Source organism: Oreochromis niloticus, linkage group LG10, assembly GCF_001858045.2.
Source record: "Oreochromis niloticus isolate F11D_XX linkage group LG10, O_niloticus_UMD_NMBU, whole genome shotgun sequence".
Classification (NCBI taxonomy): Eukaryota; Metazoa; Chordata; class Actinopteri; order Cichliformes; family Cichlidae; genus Oreochromis; species Oreochromis niloticus.
The window spans coordinates 21047732-21067101 of record NC_031975.2 but is presented as its reverse complement, the minus strand read 5'-3'; the positions used below and the strand labels follow the sequence as shown (position 1 = coordinate 21067101).

The 19370-nt window shown below is 35.6% G+C and overlaps 1 protein-coding gene across 1 annotated transcript in view; it reads right to left on the bottom strand.

Annotated features, from left to right (window-relative positions):
• Positions 1–552: 552 nt before the first annotated feature.
• Positions 553–19370, bottom strand: part of gabrb2b (gamma-aminobutyric acid type A receptor subunit beta2b) — a 62339-nt gene continuing 43521 nt past the window's right edge. Inside the window, exons 6-10 of the mRNA XM_005452554.4 lie at positions 10989–11126; positions 9594–9746; positions 6359–6603; positions 5028–5168; positions 553–4888 (exon numbers count right to left, since the gene is read on the bottom strand). Of these exons, the coding sequence (XP_005452611.1) occupies positions 4541–4888; positions 5028–5168; positions 6359–6603; positions 9594–9746; positions 10989–11126 (1025 nt within the window). The 3' untranslated portion in view covers positions 553–4540. The remainder of the gene's footprint in view (positions 4889–5027; positions 5169–6358; positions 6604–9593; positions 9747–10988; positions 11127–19370) is intronic.

The following is a 19370-nucleotide window of genomic DNA, read 5'->3' as shown; positions in this document are numbered from 1 at the left end:
TCTGCTACATAACTTTGCACTTCTGCTGTAACAAAACAAATTTCCCACCTGTGGGACTAATAAAGGCCATCTTATCTTATCTTATCTTATGTTAAAACATAGGTGTGTGTGTTTCATTATAATGGGAAGAGTGTTTAGAGAAAACTCTGCTCCAGTGAAAATGGGCTCTTTCAATTTTTCATTCAACACAATTCTTCAGTGGGAAATGTACAGGTGCAGAATCGTCTTCTTATGGCAGTTTTACTAATTTTACGGATTTGTGTACAATATTCCAAAATTCATACACATGCGAATGACTCATTAACCTTCTGAAGTGTTGGTATGTGCTTTCCAGAAGATGAATCACAAAAAGATGCCATCATGTCAGAAAATGACTAGTTTTAGCTATTTTGTACTGCAAAAGCATTAACTGCATTATATGTTGCAGTCGGTCATAATTCAAGTACATTTGTCTACATTTTGTTAATTTTACACAACTGGGAATACTTGCCATGCATTGAGATCACTCTGCGTTTTTCCCTTATTTGAAATAAGTGCAAAACAGGCATTCTCTGAACTGTATATAATATTTATTATCAGGGAAATAATTTCACTTCCCAAGTAAAGACATAATTTTTACAGAGCTTGTCTTTCAAAAATGTGCAGCTATGTTCTTATGAATGACATATACAAGGGTTTTCCAAGGTGGAGGGTGTTGAGAGTAAGTAGGATTGATGCTGCTTGGAAAGAGGTCCAGGGCAGCAGGAGGCTAAGGCTTCTTCTGTGACTGTGTGCAGACATACTCAGCCAGAAAGATGTGTCATTTAGGCTTTTAAGATGTCATTCGTTCCAGATTCTCCTAAATAGAATCTAGAATTTTCAAAAACCTTAACTTTTCAGGAATTAAGAAAAAAAACATTTTCAAACCATTTACAACCATGTATTTTATATGAATTAAATTTTAAACAAGGTATCTTGACAGGATTTCATTATCATACAAATCATTACATTTTCACTATCCCTAAGGGACAATGCAACCAATAAGCATTGTATAAATATGAAAAATGCTCAAACTTGTTTTACAAGGTTTAGAGAAAAATGGGTTTTGCCATTTTTACATTGGAATATAGAAGTATAAAAATATATGAAACAAAAAAGTGCTGTGAAGTACAAACACACATCCAAACTGTGCTTTGGAAATGCATTGCTATCTGGCCAACATGCACCCACTTCCCACACTCATACTCAGATACATCATGTGTTACAGCACTATTATTAAGATTTGTTTTCTTATCTTTATCTTTTTGTTATCTTTACACATGTCTACAGCTGATGTGGATAGAATAACTTTGTTTATTATTGTATTTTTTTAATATTAGCCATGTCTAGATTGTGGTTATGGTCAAATACTGTACCATACTTTTAATATAGTTACTGTGTACTGTACTGTATCATGAGACTTATATTAAACAGGAGAAGGGAAATAAATTACAGGGAGAACAGATAAAACAAATGCACCAAGCCACTTTTTTTTTTTTAAGTACAAGTATATTGTAGTCTGTGTTGTTAATAGTGTGAACTGTGCTGACCTGAGATGTTTGACTTTTGGTCTGATACAAGGCATTATTAGCCTCTTAATCACATGACCTTTTGTATTTGTGTGTTTTTGTGTTAGTGGTGGTGTGGACTAAGCTGTGTTTAGCTAATTATTGGTACAAAAATCTCTTATACATTTGCTGAAACATTATAGCAAAAACACCCTGCAAAGGAACATCAACTACATTCATCAAGACATGTTTACATTTTGGCAAAAACAAATACTTATTCTCCGATTAATAGCATAAGATCAAAGTGATCAAGTGACATTGTTGAATAGATTATTTACATTACATCTGCTTTTGCATTCTCTCTTTCCATGTTACAATATAAATGCTATTGAAAATCTTTTTTTTTTTTTTTTACGTTGTGTAGAAAGTTCTTAAGTATTTATTAATATGTATTAATATGTTTCAATTTCTGATTAATAATATATATGTTTGCTATATACATATATAAATATGCTTTTGGAACATGTTCCCAAATTTTTTGTTGAACTCCTCAGAGATTTACACCAACAATCATTTTCTCGTAGATCTCTCTAAAAGTGACCCAAAAAGAGAGCAAGAGAGAGAGAGAGATAGAAAGATATATTAAAACAACACAGACGACAAATTTTGTGACATAATCACCATAACCATTGAACAAAAATACAATATTTCACTTACAATGCACAGTTTTCAATCTTAAGAAAGCAGTGTGAAATTGACTATTTTGATAATTAACATATAAATACCAGAGCCGAAAGCTCACTTGAATCTGCACTTTATTGATAATTAAAAGTGTGTCTAACTTGTTTGTGAGTTGTTGGAGAGTGACTATAATGGTTAAGTAAATTATTTCTAGAAAAGAAAATTGTATTTTTAATAACACCACAATTAAGTATTAAGACATTTTTTAATAAATCTGTAAACATTATGTATATGTATTTGTGAAATGAATTAAACACAAAAACTGAGTGAACATTTGGGCAATTAGAACAAAATCAAGGATTTACTTCTACACAGAGCATGCAGTGGGTCATAACTGTACTTGGCCACACTTTGATTAAACATTAACAGAATAAAGCTTAGAGTATTCACTCATGCCTTAAGACTCAAAATGAATATCACTTCAGAGGACTTCAATATGCGCAAGATTGTGTTTTAGGTAAATATCTGAATTCAGCTTCCCCCCCTTCCACTATATTTAACAATGTTTATTTAGGTACAATTTCACATGTGAGGCTTTGCTACTGTTTTTTACCTTTAGTTTAGTTTTTGTTTTTTAACAGCGCAATTCGATGATCTAGATACTATAGAGCTACAGGAAAGGGACTTTGAAACTGGTGTATCTCTGCCCTAGGTTTGTTTTAAATTGAAATTGAAATATATAGTGTAAAAAGATCAATAAGGTTTCTCTTAAAACCACTCCCATCAGCACCAGATGTTAGAAGAACTATTGAGCCTCTATGGCTTATAACAACTTTTGTGCATAATCAGTTGTTCCACATAAATTCCACCTTCTGGACAGTACTGTTAGCAAGTATTTTGTCATTGTTCTAAATTCATTGTGTATTGACAGCTATATATTTTGTGATTGTCAACATTTTTCAATGTAAAAACAATACATGATCATTTTACACCTATATATAGTATACAAGTCTGGCTTGGGATTAAGATGAATAAATAAACACATTTGAGTCAAACACGGGAAACAAAAAAGTCAAAATAAATATACAAATCGTGGTGTCAGTTGCTACTATAATGACATAATGCTTGTATATTTATGAATTCTATTCTTTTCATTGAACACAGGCACCCTTTTAATTTCACTGTTTTTTTGTACAAAACAAGAAACAAAGAAACAATCATTATATCATCAAGCAATTTAAAGCAAACCCATGTATTAAGAATAACAACGATAAACAGATAAGAAACAAATGAAAGGAAAAACAATGAAGTCATTGATCACTGAAGTGGGGAGAACCAGTGGCTTTGTTTTGCTGATAGTGGCATTTTGTGGGAAGGTGGTCCGAAAACCTACCAACCAATAAACCAAAGAGATTTTGGTTATTAGATTAGAATACAACTAAGAGAATATGTTTTGGATTAATTTTCCATCTCTTCAGCAGAGTTCCCCAAAATTGGGGAATGAATGTGAAAATGTACTGAATTGATTTTTGTGACACATAGTGGCCCAGCACCATCTTAATAGATTTTATGTTGGATTATCCTTTAATTTGTCATGCATCTGTTAAAATAAATCTCATTTATGTGAATAACAGGAATATTATTGTTTGTTCACTTAGCTGTCTGACACAGTGGATAGCACCCAACAATCATAATAAACTCACTGTATTTCCTTTTAACATGCAAACTTACTCAATCAATCTGGAATGTTTTGGTAATTTCCCCATTTTAAAATGATTTTTCAAATAACAAAATCCTAAAAAAAACCCCAAATAATATGAATTTCAGGCCCGTGTGTCCCATATAAACATGACATTTTGATATAATTGAGACAGAAAGCCCTATTAACCTGAAACTTGCTTCAAGCACTTTGAATTAGTATTGGTAAAAGTAAATGGTCATTATAAAGTGTCAGCTTATCCATTCATATCTCATTTATATAACAGTTTGGCAATTACTGTTTAGTGTAAATCTAAAGTAATAAAAACATAAGAAACGCAAACATTTTAAATAACGGAAAGATGCACACATCCCATAATACATAAAATGTTAAACAAATACTCAGGAACAGGCACCTTATGTTTGTAATCTCTAGTGTAAGGTTTTCACGTGTAAGCCAGCAAATGTTCTATACCCAGTTATGACAGATCCAGTCCGTAATTTACCGATTCAGTCTAGCAATTACAAGATCACATGAATAGAAAACAAACGAGATACAAAGACAAAATTAGCAGCATATTTGCTGTTTGGTCTTGCCCTCATGAATGTCCTTTTTTTTAAACATTTGTTTTATCCTAATTAACGTAATAAAGCCAGTAAACAACATTAAAGAAAGAAAAAACAGTTGGAAAGATCATCCGTGACCATTTGTCAATAGAGTTTACATCAGACAAGTCAGGGATGGTGATTTTTAGCTGTGAAGCGCGCCTCCGTAGTCTGCTTTTCTTTTGAGTCATGTGACGCTCCAGTGCATTTCGGCCAAAATTGTGCCTGGCCAGCCCTGCTTTGCGATACTGTAGAGCTGAGCTGTCATATGTCAACATGGTATTCCGTGGGTCATTGAGACCCAGAGCCAGCTCTGAAACACCCATATCGTTCTTAATATCCAGGGTGCCCAAAAGGATGTTTTCATGTGGGTCCATCTGCCCAAGTAAAAGAGTAAAGTTTGTTAGATTCAGGTTTATGTAGTGTTGGGTTTATTTTTGAGACATTGGCATTGACATTGGCATTGACATTAGCACAAAACTCATTTGAAATCACCTGCACATCATTTTCAGATACCTTATTTTTTTGATCACCAAGTCCAATTGCTGCATCATCCACAAAGATTGGTTCCCACAATGATTCATGGCCATCCATATCACGTTGTTTCATTCTTGCATACAGCGTGTCATCTCTGCCAACTACATTCCCCACCAGCCACTGCAAGCATATTCAAACAAAACAATATTGCTGTGGTTCTGTTGATGGACTGGATTAAAAAAAATGTGTTATTGTTACATTTTACAATTTATGACATAATTATCTTCTAGTGTTTCCATTTCAAATTCCATGTAGACATAACCTAAATGGTTAACAGAACAGAATTCCTAAATTGCAATATAGACTGTGCACTCTTTGAAATAGGTCACAGGATATAAATGCAGTTATTTTTCTATTTGGTTTTCTTTGGCATTTTGCCTTGAGTATTTCAGCATTCCAGGTGCAGCCATGTTATGGTGACCATTTGCATTTTGTCAAGGCAAAGAGCCATCTGTCTCTGAGACCCTCTTTCTCTTTTTCACGAGTCCTTTTGGCTTCCAAACACGGGCTACAACAATCCTACCAAGCTGCTTTAATAGTGAAGAGAGGGAACATTGGGTCAATTCTTTATTTGAAGAGTTTTTTTCTTTGTTAATTATTATTCTGAACTCTTTAGACAATCTGAATAATCCATTTTCACTGTAAATGTGATTTCATGCATTTTCATGCATGTAGCAGTAAAACATCAGGTGTGGTTTGCCTGTGTATTCAAATATATGTTTCTAGTTTTTAATTGTTTATGCAAACATTTTTCTGAAAATCATACTAATTCTGAAAGAGGGCCCCATTATACCTGTCCTCTTGTGGTGGCGGAGCAGCATTATACAACAAAGTTGACGTCAATTTGACACCAAGTTGCAATAGTTCTGTTGCAAGCCACCCTGTTGCCAATTGTGTAACCCGGGACATTGTACTACTGCTGCCAATGCTGGGTTGAAGACACAAGGATATCATGCATCACATTGGTTCTTATCACCATTTTATTGATGAAGGCCAGAGATTCGCAGACTATACAAAGTGAGATGTTGCAGCAGTTTGAAAAGATGAGACTTTGTGGGGAAAAAAAACTTTTTGACTTCCAGTTGTGGCTTCTTATTATCTGAGTGCCAACACCTATCGTTCAGGAGAATACTGCAGTGGGTACCTTACCTCAGGCGAGCATAAATGGATGTGGCCGTGTAAAGATGTCAACTATGTTGTGCAAAGTGACCAATGCGGTGAGTATACTGGACTCAACAAGTCCTTTCTAAATGCTGGTAGGCAGGTAGGTGACCAAACTACAGGGACAAGCTAAGCTATTAGATAGTTACCTTGTTTGGATCCATTCTCATCTTTTCATTGTTGGCCGTAGCAGTCTTCTCCGCTGCTTTTTTCTGACGCTGAGGGCCCCGGCCAAAGAAGATGTAGTTGACCAGGGCATACTCAAGCAAAGCCAGGAAAACAAAGACGAAGCAGCCCATGAGGTACATATCTATGGCCTTGACATATGGGATTTTGGGGAGGGTTTCTCTCAGGTGAGTGTTAATGGTAGTCATGGTCAGCACAGTGGTAATACCTTAACCACAGAAAAACACAAAAAAAGAAATTGAGAAATTCAATAGTGAGATTTAAAACTGCAAGTTTGTGCTTTCACCTCAAGATCAAGATCAGAGGTCCAGTTTTCAGAAAACCTTGTCAATCTGATAACTCAAGAAAGAAGTCATACCATAGAGAAATCTACGACAAATCTTGGACAAGTTTGAATCCCGGTGACTGTGAGTCTAAGGTCAAGGTCAGAGGTCTACTTCTCTGAAAATTTTATCAATGCAATAACTCATGAATGTGGTGATGTAGGATTTTCAAATTGATACCATAGGTGCATCAACGAATAATCTCAATTGAGTTCAAATCTAAGTGACCTTGAACCTCAATGACAAAGTCAGAGGTCAAGTTTTCTAAAAACCTTGTGAGTAAAAAAACTCAAGAAGGAAGGAATAATAATAACGTTGTGAAAGTATCACATGCTTATAGTGAAGGCCTTACTGTATATTATTGTGGAAAATAGATTTCTTTCAAATAGCAGAGCAAATCAATAATATGTACTAAAAAATGTCAGTAAGAGGGACAAATATAGAAATGTGTGAGAAAGCTTATGTTCTGACAGTTGTGTTCACCTGTCACAAAAAGGAAAGCTGTTGTAGAGTTTTATTGAGAAAACAAAGAATGATTTCCAGAAGCGTCCTTTGTTTCAGCAGGGTTGAATAAGTCCGTGGGAGAATGAGCACTGCTGGTTTTGTGTGGAATGGAGCTGGTGTGATGGGTTGTCCAAGACGGACAACGGTTTGTTCAGTGACTTGCTGTGCACCATTGGCTCAAATGCCTCCAAATGCTCACTACTGATTCGATTGATTAGGTGACCTTGATCAGTGAAAGTAAAGGGTTTGCCCCATGATTTTAAAAATATGCTTTAGAGGAAGGACATTCACTTGAAGTGGAATATTTTGAAATTCAAATGTCAAACTTGATCTTGTTCATTAGTGGAGAACTATTGAGAAAGACAGTTTTCCAAAGCCTTCCCAAGCAAACTGTCAGACTATGCATATCGATGCATGGCACACAAACCCCTGCAAGAGTTATTACACGGCTTTTTTTGTAATTTTTAACATAATGTTCACTCTTGGATGTACATGTGTTGGGCTTACATTAGCACTGTTCTATTCATGTAAAGGAAATGAGAAATGGTAAGAGAAGCCAGATTCGAATGCTTATATGAGAACTTACTAAAATGGTTAAATTACAGTGCTTACGTATCCTCCTACATATGTCTGTATGTTCATTGAAAAAAATAACAGTACTATTTAAATTCTAGTGAACAAGTGGAAATTTCTAAAGTAGGGAGTAACATATAAATAAATTAGAATACATTAATTTAACAACCATTTAAATGCTGCATTTAAATTAAATGACAATAAGAACAACAACAAAAAATAACATCAAGTACTATGAAAGTGCAAAGTCACTCATTTCATTTTAATGGAGTAGTATTGTGTTTTGTATATAAGAATTATCTTTGTTTGGCCAAGTTTGTGCACACAAACAGTGTATATTCATATTTATTTAGTTAATTTAGTTGTTTTTTTTACGTACTTGTTGTACAGTAAAAATTGGTTAAGGGCAGCACGACGTGTGTTTACTTTGATTACACAAACATTATGTAGGAGTAGGTAATAAACAATGGGTACTACTCTGTATATAAGTGGTCATGAGTAGCTTTATTATATATTACACTACAGTATATTTCTAACTAACTATGCAGTTCATTTTCTTTCTCTTGCCAATACTTTCTTTAAAGATTTAACACATTTTGGGGTAAACCTGAAAGAAAGGAAGATGTGAAATGTGAAACTGAGATCAGAGGTCAAATGGCATGACCTTACAATATTCTGTAGGGCGATGATATCCTGTCTCTCAAATGAAAATACCATGAAAATTAGACACTGTTCATATTTTTGTATGTGAGCAAACTTAGAAATTCAGCAGAAAATCAAATAATAATTCCATCCACTGTATATATTAATGCATCACATTCAAAATGAGCAACATTATCAACTTATTTTACTTCTTTTTATATATTTAATTTGATTTTTATTGCATTTAAATTGTGCGAGTCATTGGATCCAGGCTTTAAGAAACATTTAAGAAACATTTTGCAGAGCATCCCAATAGAGTTGTAGTAAATTAATACAAATTAATACTGGTCAAAATAGGATTCAGACAATTTTCCCAAGCTGTTGTGATAAGAGCTTAACAATAACAACAAAGGATTTTTGCACATAGTGATCATGTGATATAGCCCTTACAAGTCCATTTTAATGCCTAAAAGGAGGTCAGGATAAAGTGGATCCTGAATCTAGTATGGCGAAGGAGGTGACCAAACATTTCCCGACTCTGACCTGCCTCTATTATAAAGCATTAACTTTTTTCATTAAATCCCATGCATGCCTTCCCCTGGACCACTAAATATAGCCCAGTCGTCAATCAGCAAAATTGCCTTGTTGACAAAAGGGAGGGGTTGGATAGAAATATAGATGAAGCTGAGTGAATGGAATTCGGTAAAAAGAAGACAGTGAACCACTGATAAACACAGAGTAGCTCGTTACAAATCTCCCAGGCAACATGGGATTTACATAATCAAGGATGACTGGAGGAAATTGCGGCTCTCCAAAAAAGAACAGACGGTTTCTGGTTTCAAAGTAGAAACAAATCAGCCTAGTCAACCATCATTATAATTCTATGATTTAACCCTATACTTGATTAATATTTGACCCACTAACACCCACAATACTTGCAAAAGATACAGTAACAGTGTGGTTTATGTGTAGAGTTCAAAAAGTTCACAAAATGGAGGAAATAAGCAACTAGAGATAAAATGAGAAAAGACGAACAAGAGAATGTAACATGCATGCTCTTCATTTTTGTATTTAGTACAGCCAGCACACAGGTTGGGCAAGCTTCCAATCACATATTCCCCTTTTATCAGCATATTTATTGTTTTATTAACCTTACCTAGAGCCACTCTGGCAGCAGAGGCATCGTAGTTGATCCAGAAGGAGACCCAGGAAAGGATAGTGATGAGAATAGAAGGCATATATGTCTGTAGGATGAAGTAACCAATGTTTCTCTTCAGCTTAAAACTCAGAGACAGACGCGGGTAAGAACCTTTGGATAAAGGAGAATAATAATAATTAAAAATATCCATTCGCTTCTGCTTATTTTTAATTAATTTAATAACTTAATTTTTAAAAAAGAGAAAAGATGTGAAATGCCAAAGATATCAGGTGTGTCGCAAAAAATATGAACACAATCATCAGTAATCAGGATCAGTTTGAACCAAGTAATTTAAATTTGTTCTTTCCAATATCACTGACTGATGAGCAACTGTTTTTTACTACCTTCCTTAAAAAAGGTCATGGCAGACACTAAAAATAAAGCTTAAAAATCTGAAGGCTGAAACATGCTTCCTCTCATTAGGAAAACAGGGGTTTGTGACCATGTTGATCATGTGGTTCTGTCAATGACAGTGGCGTTCTGTCAGGCCAGATGGAAAATCTCTGCAACTCTTGCCTAAAATTTGTTTTGTGGTATCCAGAGGATAAAGTCTAACTTTCGTGATCTCTTGACTTTTGTTCTATGAAGATGAATGAGGACAAATCCAGGTTATTCCTGTATAGCCTGTTATTTGATATGTCAACATATATGTGATAGAAACAAATACAAATTTGGTATTCAAATTAGCACTATAATTATGACAGCTTTATAACCAAGCTGTAGCCAGTGAATGTTTGACACCAGGGGAATTCCCCATTTCTGTAGGAGGTAATAAAATCCAGCACACTTCAGGTAGACACTTGGGTAAAGTTTCTTGCATACTAATAGTATACCAATACACAACAACACACATACATACACGCACAAGCAGTGTGTGCAGACAAAACAAGCTTTCATTGGTGTAGCTGCAACATTCATATTGAATTTACGTTATGCTCTCATTCAGCACAGCAGCTATCACTAATTATAAAAAAAATCACTGTCCTGCTCACAAATGCTTGTTTGCATGACAAAATCATGAATATGAAAAACTTGAACATATGAATATTTCATTATATCAGGCAGTGTTCTCTTTTGTTTGTTGTTAAAATGTCATGGTATCATCTGCCTCCGAAGACAATGATTCATTCAAAGATCTGTATGCCTGTTTGTCTTCATGATGTTTAGGATTTCTGGAAATTATTTTTTCATATATATAAGTTGAAACAGTGAAAGAAGTCAGTACTGATAAAGTATGAAACATCCAAACTATTTTATGAATATACAGGGACATGGGGAGATATAATAATAAAGTAAGATTACTAGTAATAATAGTAACAATGATAATGAATCATGATTTTTATGATGCGTTACCTGTGGAGAAGACAACATTCTTGGAAATGAGCTTATGATCCACAATGGAGAACTGGGGAAGTTCGATCTTGTCTACTCCTGTCACAGCATTATCTCCTCCTCGCCAGTAGAATTCAATGTCATCTGTAGTGTAACCATCTGCGAGACAGTACAAGGAACAAGAATCACTGATTGACAATAAGGTCTACACACTATATCTGTTCACAATCTATCCCATGTCGTTCTTGTATATTTAATTAGTAATGATAATTTTTGCATTTGTTACCAGTTTACAGTCTTTTGACTTTAGATGCAGTCACTGGGCTTTGGTTTACTGATGAAAAATTCATGGCAGTCCGCAAGGAAAAACTCTTTTATTCATTTGAATGTTTTCTTTTTGTAAAAGCATGTGCATTTTAAATATGCACATATTGTACATTTGCTTCCTTCTCCTCACAAGGCCTGCATAGTGTATATATGCTTTGAAATGTTTTTAAGTTGTGGGTTTGTTTACCGGTTATTATTTTCTAATCAAAACAATCGACTTTTGTGCTCTTAACACTCCTTGAACCACACATATAACAGTTCGCCATACTGCAACCTTGGAAGAACGAATGCTGGTTATTAATTTTTGTGTAACTAACACATTCAATCTGTTAGTTACACAAGTAAAGCTCAGTAGTGCAATTACTGTGTGTTAAAATCTTATTCAAAGCCATTTCAACATGAAGATACCCTTAGAATTTAGATCTCTCACTACTATGCACTTCGCAATAACTGCAATGTGGTAAAAGCATGAAAGCATTAAATTATAGAAAGAAATGAAGCATATAGTATAACATCCACTAACATACATGAGTGAAACCCATATTTGGCTCAATATATTTGAGCTATATCATGTTTTGTCTCTTGAGCAACTATATGTTTAATAGCAAGAACAAACATAAAACCTGGCATCTATTCTATCATCAAATCTACTTTTGCCAAAAACATTTATATGTGAACTAACGGTGGTGAGTGTGAGAGGAGCTGACCTGAGAGATAGATAGGATCATAGCTAAAATGAAAATCTGGACCTTCTGTGGCCAATTACCAAGACTACGTGAAGTACCTTCTTAAGGTCTACTAGAAGATGGACAATCCCTACTGCGACACCACAGCAACAGTGATCACTGAGATGCTTGGCTACAAGATAAACAGCCACAAAGGGCAGTGCCCTCCATCAAGATAAAGGCAGCATGGAGGAAGATTAGCCAACTTTTGGTGCTGCTAAATGAACAAATGGATGCATAAGTACAGCAAGCCGCCCATACCTGAAGCCTTAGAAATTGTCAAGCAAAGACTCACAGCTATCGCCAGCTGCTTGAAGAGGTATACCTGAGAGACTGAAGCCAGGTGGCAACAAAGAGAGGGAAAGTAGTCAGAACTGAGGGGATTGTACCACTAGAAGGCAACACTACAAACAACGAGGACAGCTATAAGTACCTGGGAATTCCACAGGCAAATGGGAACCATGAAGAGTCCGCTAAGAAATCTGCAATTATCAATTTCCTGCACAGAGTAAGGAAAATCCTGAGAAGAACAACATCTAGGCAATCAACACCTACGTCCTGCTGGTTGATAATAATATCATGCTGTGATAATAAGCTGGCCAAAAGAGGAGATAGAAGCCACTGACAGCAAGAAAAGAAACTTCCCTATCATGCAGGGATGGTTTCACCCCAAATCCAGCACCTTGAGACTGTACACTAAGTGTAAGGAAGGTGGGCGAGGACTAGTGAGTGTCAGAACCAATATCAAGGATGGGACACCCAAAATCCAAGAAGATGGCCACAACTGACCGTGTGCTTAGTGAATACCTCAGGCAGCAGAAACCCAAGAAAGAAGAGGAGCAAGAGGAGGAAATATCATGGAAGGACAGGCCCCTGCACTGCATGCACCACTGGCAGGTAGAAGAAGTGGCTGATATTGAGAAAACCTACCAATGGCTAGATAAAGGTGGACTGAAAGAAAGCTCACAGGCACTAATGATGGCAGCACAGGAACAAGTTCTAAGCAGAAGATCGATGGAGGCTTCTCCGTCTGCTTTTTATTTTTATTTATTTATTTAATGTAATTTTTTTTGTTAATGTGTATGTGACTTTTGGTCATTCTTCTTTAAAAAAGTTTCCAAAGAAGGAATGTTAAAATGACCTCCTCAATACAGGTGCCAGAAAAGAAAAAAATAATTCCCCATGGAGTGAAGAGTACAAGGAAATTACATTAGTTGGGATGAATGAAATGAAGTCAGGACTGGTCAGGGGCAGACAGAAATAATTTAAGTTTGGATGCATCTTTTAAGTGACAAAAAATCCAATTGAAAAACCTCTACTTAAGTTCGAATTATACTGTAAATCGATGAATCCATGAGTCCATGAATCCAGTTTCATTGGTTCATCTGCAAAGACTTAGTAACTGAAAACATTATCATTTAATAGTGTTTCATGACATGACAGGAGACATGAAAATTATTCTTACTTTTAAGGATGTTTCTACTGGATGAGTAAAAGTATAGGTGGATATTACATTGTAGGCCTAATTACAACCAGTGTGTGTGTTTGTGTGGTTTTTTAATCAAACAATGATCACAGCTCAGAACTCTGTGTTCACAACAACACCCTGGCTTAAAACCCCAGTATTATTGTAAAGCCTCTGTGTTTTTCTTCCGTTTCAGCCTGTGTTGATGTGGACAGTAACGTAATCCAATTACTTTTTTCAAGTAACGAGTAAAGTAAGGGATTACTATAGCAAAAAAGTAATTAGATTACTGTTACTTTCCCATAAGCACGCTGCATTACTGCGTTACTAAACCGTGATTTTATTTGCGAGAGTGTCTCGTGATAATGATTTACGAGCGTGCGACGACCGTGGCAGCAACAGATTTGTGTAGATCAACATTGCATAATATGGATTGTGAAAGAGAGTACGACCGTGCAGCGTTTAAAGCTTGGATGTACTGACATTACTTTGAGTTTGATTCCATAAAAAGTGACATAAACATTAACGTCCGCTGAAAACTTCTTTCTACAGCAAAAAATTAAACTTCAAATCTGAGCAAGCACCTAGCAAGCCGTCACGGGAATGTGAAATTCATAGAGAAACCCCCAGGTCCCCCCACTGACATGACCGCTGCGGCACTGGGGAAACCTCCACATGCACCACTCCTGCTAAACAGATGAAAATAGATTTAAGAACGACAGGACTTAGTGCTGCTGAATCTTTGATTTTATTCATTTTTTGCTCTGTTTTACTTGCATATATTTGAAAGAGTGGGTGTAAACACAAAAAATAATTTTATTTTATATGCTGGAATATGCAGAAAATAGGTTTAAATGTTAAACAAGACTGTCGCATATAATTTAATTTTTGCTTGATGCATAAAGTTAAAAGATTAAAACTAATAAAACAAATTTTAAAACAAGACTTTTTCATTTGATTACATTTTATATGATGGATTATGCAGAAAAAATAGAATTGGGCTGAAAGGTCTATTGCTTTATTACGTATTCAGGTTGTGTATCATGTTTTTAAAAAGTAACTAACTAATTACTTTTGAAAAGAAGTAATCTGCAAAGTAACTGGATTACTTTCTTGGAGAAGTAATCAGTAATTATTAACTAATTACTATTTTCAAGTAACTTGACCAACACTGATGACAGCCAATGAGAGCGAAGGATATCTTTGACTTGTAGAAGACCTGGTAGTAAATACATGAGATTGTTGCCTAGACAACAAGAGTGTGCAGATACAACTTTCTGAGCCATGTGCATATGGTGAATTGACAGTATGAGGTTATAGCAGTAATTATCAATCTGTGTTGTGGACACACTCAGGGGGGAACAGAGCTACTGCATGACTGAAGTGGATGACTGAATGGGGGCATGTTAGGAAAAACTGTCAACACACAAGGACTACACACATCTCTGTAATGTAATAGTATAGATGAGCAGAAGTTTGACCCAGTGCTCTTATGTCTTAGTTTTTAGTTACCTATTCAACTGGTTGTTGCTTTAACTCCTAGACTGACTTTGCAATTTTATTTTACTTTCATACTGAAGTTATTGTGTCAAAGTGTTTAGCACATTCAGATTGTCTTGATTCCCATCCTGTATGAAATTAACTGCAAGGAATATAGTAAGAGACACAAAATAAATAATTAGTTGAGAGTATATCTATTAATTACAAAATGGTGAAATAAGAAACTTAGCTTTGTAACTATTAACACGCACAAGATTACACAACTTAGATAAAAACAACAATAAGTTTTAAATAATAAAAAAAAAAACACAGGGTGACGATATCTATTTTACACTAGCACAAAAACCTTCTCTTATGGATTCCAATGTCAGAGCACACCGCCAGACCAAAAATAAATGAAATTGTTCACGATAACATCAGAGGAGATAGCAATACAATACTAAAGCTATTTAACTGGGACTCTGGCATATCTCCCTGACCAAATCTGACTCCAGGCATTTTTATCAAGCTTATGAAATAATGTCTCAGTTGATTTGTTTTAATGGGCAAAGAAGGATTTTGGAAGGAGATAAAACGCTGGCTTTGATATTGCTATGGGCAGGACTTAATCAGGGATAATAAAAAAAAGTTTTTTTAATTCTTTTATATACTTATTATAAAAGAATACCAAGTTCTAATACATATAATAAATACCACTGGCATGCAAGGTCATGATAAAGCATTAAGAATCAAAACAATCATGTTATTCTTCACATCTATACCTTTTTCTAAATATATTTTAAATAAAACTTGTATACACATTTGGCATTTGCAAACATTTGAAATAAGAATACTTTGAAAGATGCTGTGAATCCTTAAAATGTTGACTCTTATTGAAAATTATAAGACTTAAAGTCACCAAGCAAGTCCTTTGGATTATTTTTTCCCACAGTTTATCAGATGAAGTGCATATCAACTTAATACATATTAATAGACATTCTGTGATGCATAAACACATGTGTCCACATACACATTCACAAACATCACCATCACTCTCACACAAAAATCGACACTTGAAATCCAGCCCCCCTCGACAAATGCCTGCTTCACGCATAGCCCAGTGAAGCTGAGAAGGATACTCCACTCTAAATATGTCTGCAACTAACTTTGATTTTACAAAGTTCAAAGCGACTTTAATGTTATTCCTAGTAATTAAAAAATATCTTTAAAGTTTTGCAGTATACAGCAAGCTGCGGCTCACTGGATGCCTGGACAGGGGCGGAACATCTAAAGATAAGATAAATAAATAAGCCATGCAAGCCCACGTGTGGAAACCATTCACACCCCAGAGGATGTCTGCAGTTTCTAAAATGGGCTCTGATAAGCAGTGATGGCAACAGAGAGATAGAGTGGAAGTGGCTGTCCATATGATGGGGATCGCTGGTGCAGAAAGTATAACTATAACCTGGCAGAGATGCTGTAATGAAATGATAGTTTCATTGTGAGCACACATCGAATGAAACATCAAATGTAATGTGCCTTTTACTTTCCCCTCAGTATATGTAAAAGTTATGTAATATGTACATAGCTGTCTTAATTAGTTTGTTTCATTTTATGGCTTTTAAAACAGCTTCGCTAAAATGACCAATTTTGTCGTCTTGTGTAGAGCCATACATTTTGTAAAGTCAAAGCTGCTTCACGAGGGCCAAAAAATGCTTTTTGGCTAGTGTTCAATGTTTAACGGCTGACTGATCCTAATCTTGGTATGATTTATTGAAAAGGTTCACAGCTACTGTTGTTATGAAGTCAGTGTTGTATCTTTTGATCAAATCAGTTTCCTTTTGAAGGTAGGGCTATACAGCAGCATATAGACTGTATATTACTGTAACAGCGACACTGAGCATTATAAATAATGTGGGAATGGCAAGAAAATCCTTCAATAATAGTCTATGTGTGAAATTTTGTATACTAATACAAACTTTTGTACCATAGGATCTGAGTTGATCTGAATTGAAGCATGATTAATACTTTGAGATTTGTGTGCACGGTAACAGATTAATTAACTTTAACAGTTTTACCTTTCGCTATGCTGATAAAGTGTCCACTGTTCCAAAACCTTATTTACTTGTTATGGAACACTTTTGCCATAGCATGAATAAAAGCTGGTAAATCAGTGGTTTTACATTTGCCTCTAAGTCACACAAAGTTCGACTTGAAAATAGAATGGATAATGGAACGATACATACAGAATAAGAAAGAAATACTTGTGGTGGAACTTTGAGAAAGGAAAAAAACACTGATGAATTTATAAAGGAGATAGATGGATGGAAACCAGTAGTCTACCCTTTTATATTAGCACTGGGAGTCCGTTAAACCTTTCAAGTGTGCATGTGTGTGTGTTTTCAGAAGTTTTGTCTATTGGGTATTTTGGGCATGTTTTAGTGGCTATGATAATTACACATACACAACCATATCTATATGATGGATGCTCACAGCCACAGTTAGTAATATCCAGCTAGTTTCTTAAGAGAAAGAAAACACTCCAACCACATTAAAAGAGAAAGATGTGTGCTTGTGGTACTGATGACTAGACATATTGTGAGGTGAGCTCATATGTACACCACTAATGCTCGACTCCTCTCCATCTTCCTCTCAGTTGTTTACCATCATTCTCTGAACTCAGACAATTTGTTCAAGTGGACACTACAAAGCAGGGGGTTACATTTGCAGTAAAAGTATACACGATGTTCCCATTTAGATTTTATTATAGTATTTTTTCTTGTCTCTCCCTGTGGCATGACAAACTATATATAGATGATATGTGGCAGTTGTGTGCATTTGTGTATGCAAACAGCAACAAGGACCTGCCATGATCCACTTATATTCGAAGATCACATGAGTGACTAACAATACTCAGACTGGCTACTCCCACAAAGTATAAATCGTATAAATACCAGTTAACAAACTGGTAGATAAACTTCTTCTCCATAATATGGAAGCTCCACACATATGAGCAAAGCTCAAAAGGGTATTGGAACAACAAAATGTCAAAGGACCAGGAACTGGCGGGTAAAGCAGCAAATAGATAATAGACAGTGAGACAATATACAATATGAAGCCTCTTAACAACATAGAGCACCTTGAAGCAACTGTTATTGTAATTTAGTGCTATATAAATAAAGCTCAATTGAATGAACAAGTGGTGATGAGCCCTTTCCATTGTAGGAATAAGACCCATATCATCAATGCTTTCAATGTCAAAATAGATATTGGCTTAAATAATAAAATGGCCACAAGGGTTGGTATGCCAGTAACATCAATACAAACAAACTTCTGAGGGCACTGATGGTTGCATCTAAAGTCCAGCACCATGAGACTCCACCAGCCATGAAAAGAAGGATGGCGAGGATTAGTGAGTGTCAGTGCCAAGATCCAGTTGCGAGAGCCAATACATCTTCCTGATGTATTCAGAACATTTCTGAATACATTAGGAAGATGGGTATTGGGGATGAACTACTATGAGAGTGCCTTAGGCAGCAGAAGATATATAGTAATGAAGAGGAGGAGTAAAATCTATGGGATGCAAGCCCCTCCATGCAATGTATGCATCATCAGCAGATAAAGGAAGTGACTGAGATCAAGAAATCCTATCATTGGCCACAGAAGGCAGTCCTGATGAACAGCTTGAGAGCAGGCCCTTAACATTAGATCCATAAAGGTAGGATTCTACCAGAGAAGAGATATGAAAAGGTGCCTTGGAGACTGTTAAGCATATAATAGCAGTGTTAAGGATGCAAGCTGGAAAAACATACACTGAAAGGCATAACAAAGTACTGAAGATATAGCACATGTCGTACATATATGTGCCACATATGAATTCAAAGTATTTATGGAAGAGCCTTCCAAAAGTTTTGAAACAACAGAGCTTCGAACTAACCAACCAGACATGGTGGTGGCTGACACAGGGCTAATTATAACTGTGAGATCTAGCAATTCTACGGTAACACAGGAAAGATGGAGTATGAGAACACTGAGAACTATCAGAGGCTGCTGGACCAGCTGGAGTAGAAATTGAAAGTAAAGCTGCCCAGAAGTAAAATGAGTGTTGGGGGTTTAACTCAAAACTATGAGAGTGGCCCCAGCACATTTTCAAGGAACAGAGTCCAATGAATACTATGAATACTGTTTATAATAAAATATTTAAAAAAATAACAATGGTCTTTTCACTGTGTCTTTTTATGGAAGTGAATATGACATGGATTACTCATCCCCATGAGTCAAGAGTCGGGGATACATGCAGCAATTACTTTATTTTCTAAGCGATAACTAAAGACAATAATGACAAAAACTGACAAAACATGCATGATACATTTAAAATGTTTTCTTCCATTCTACTTCCCTTTATTA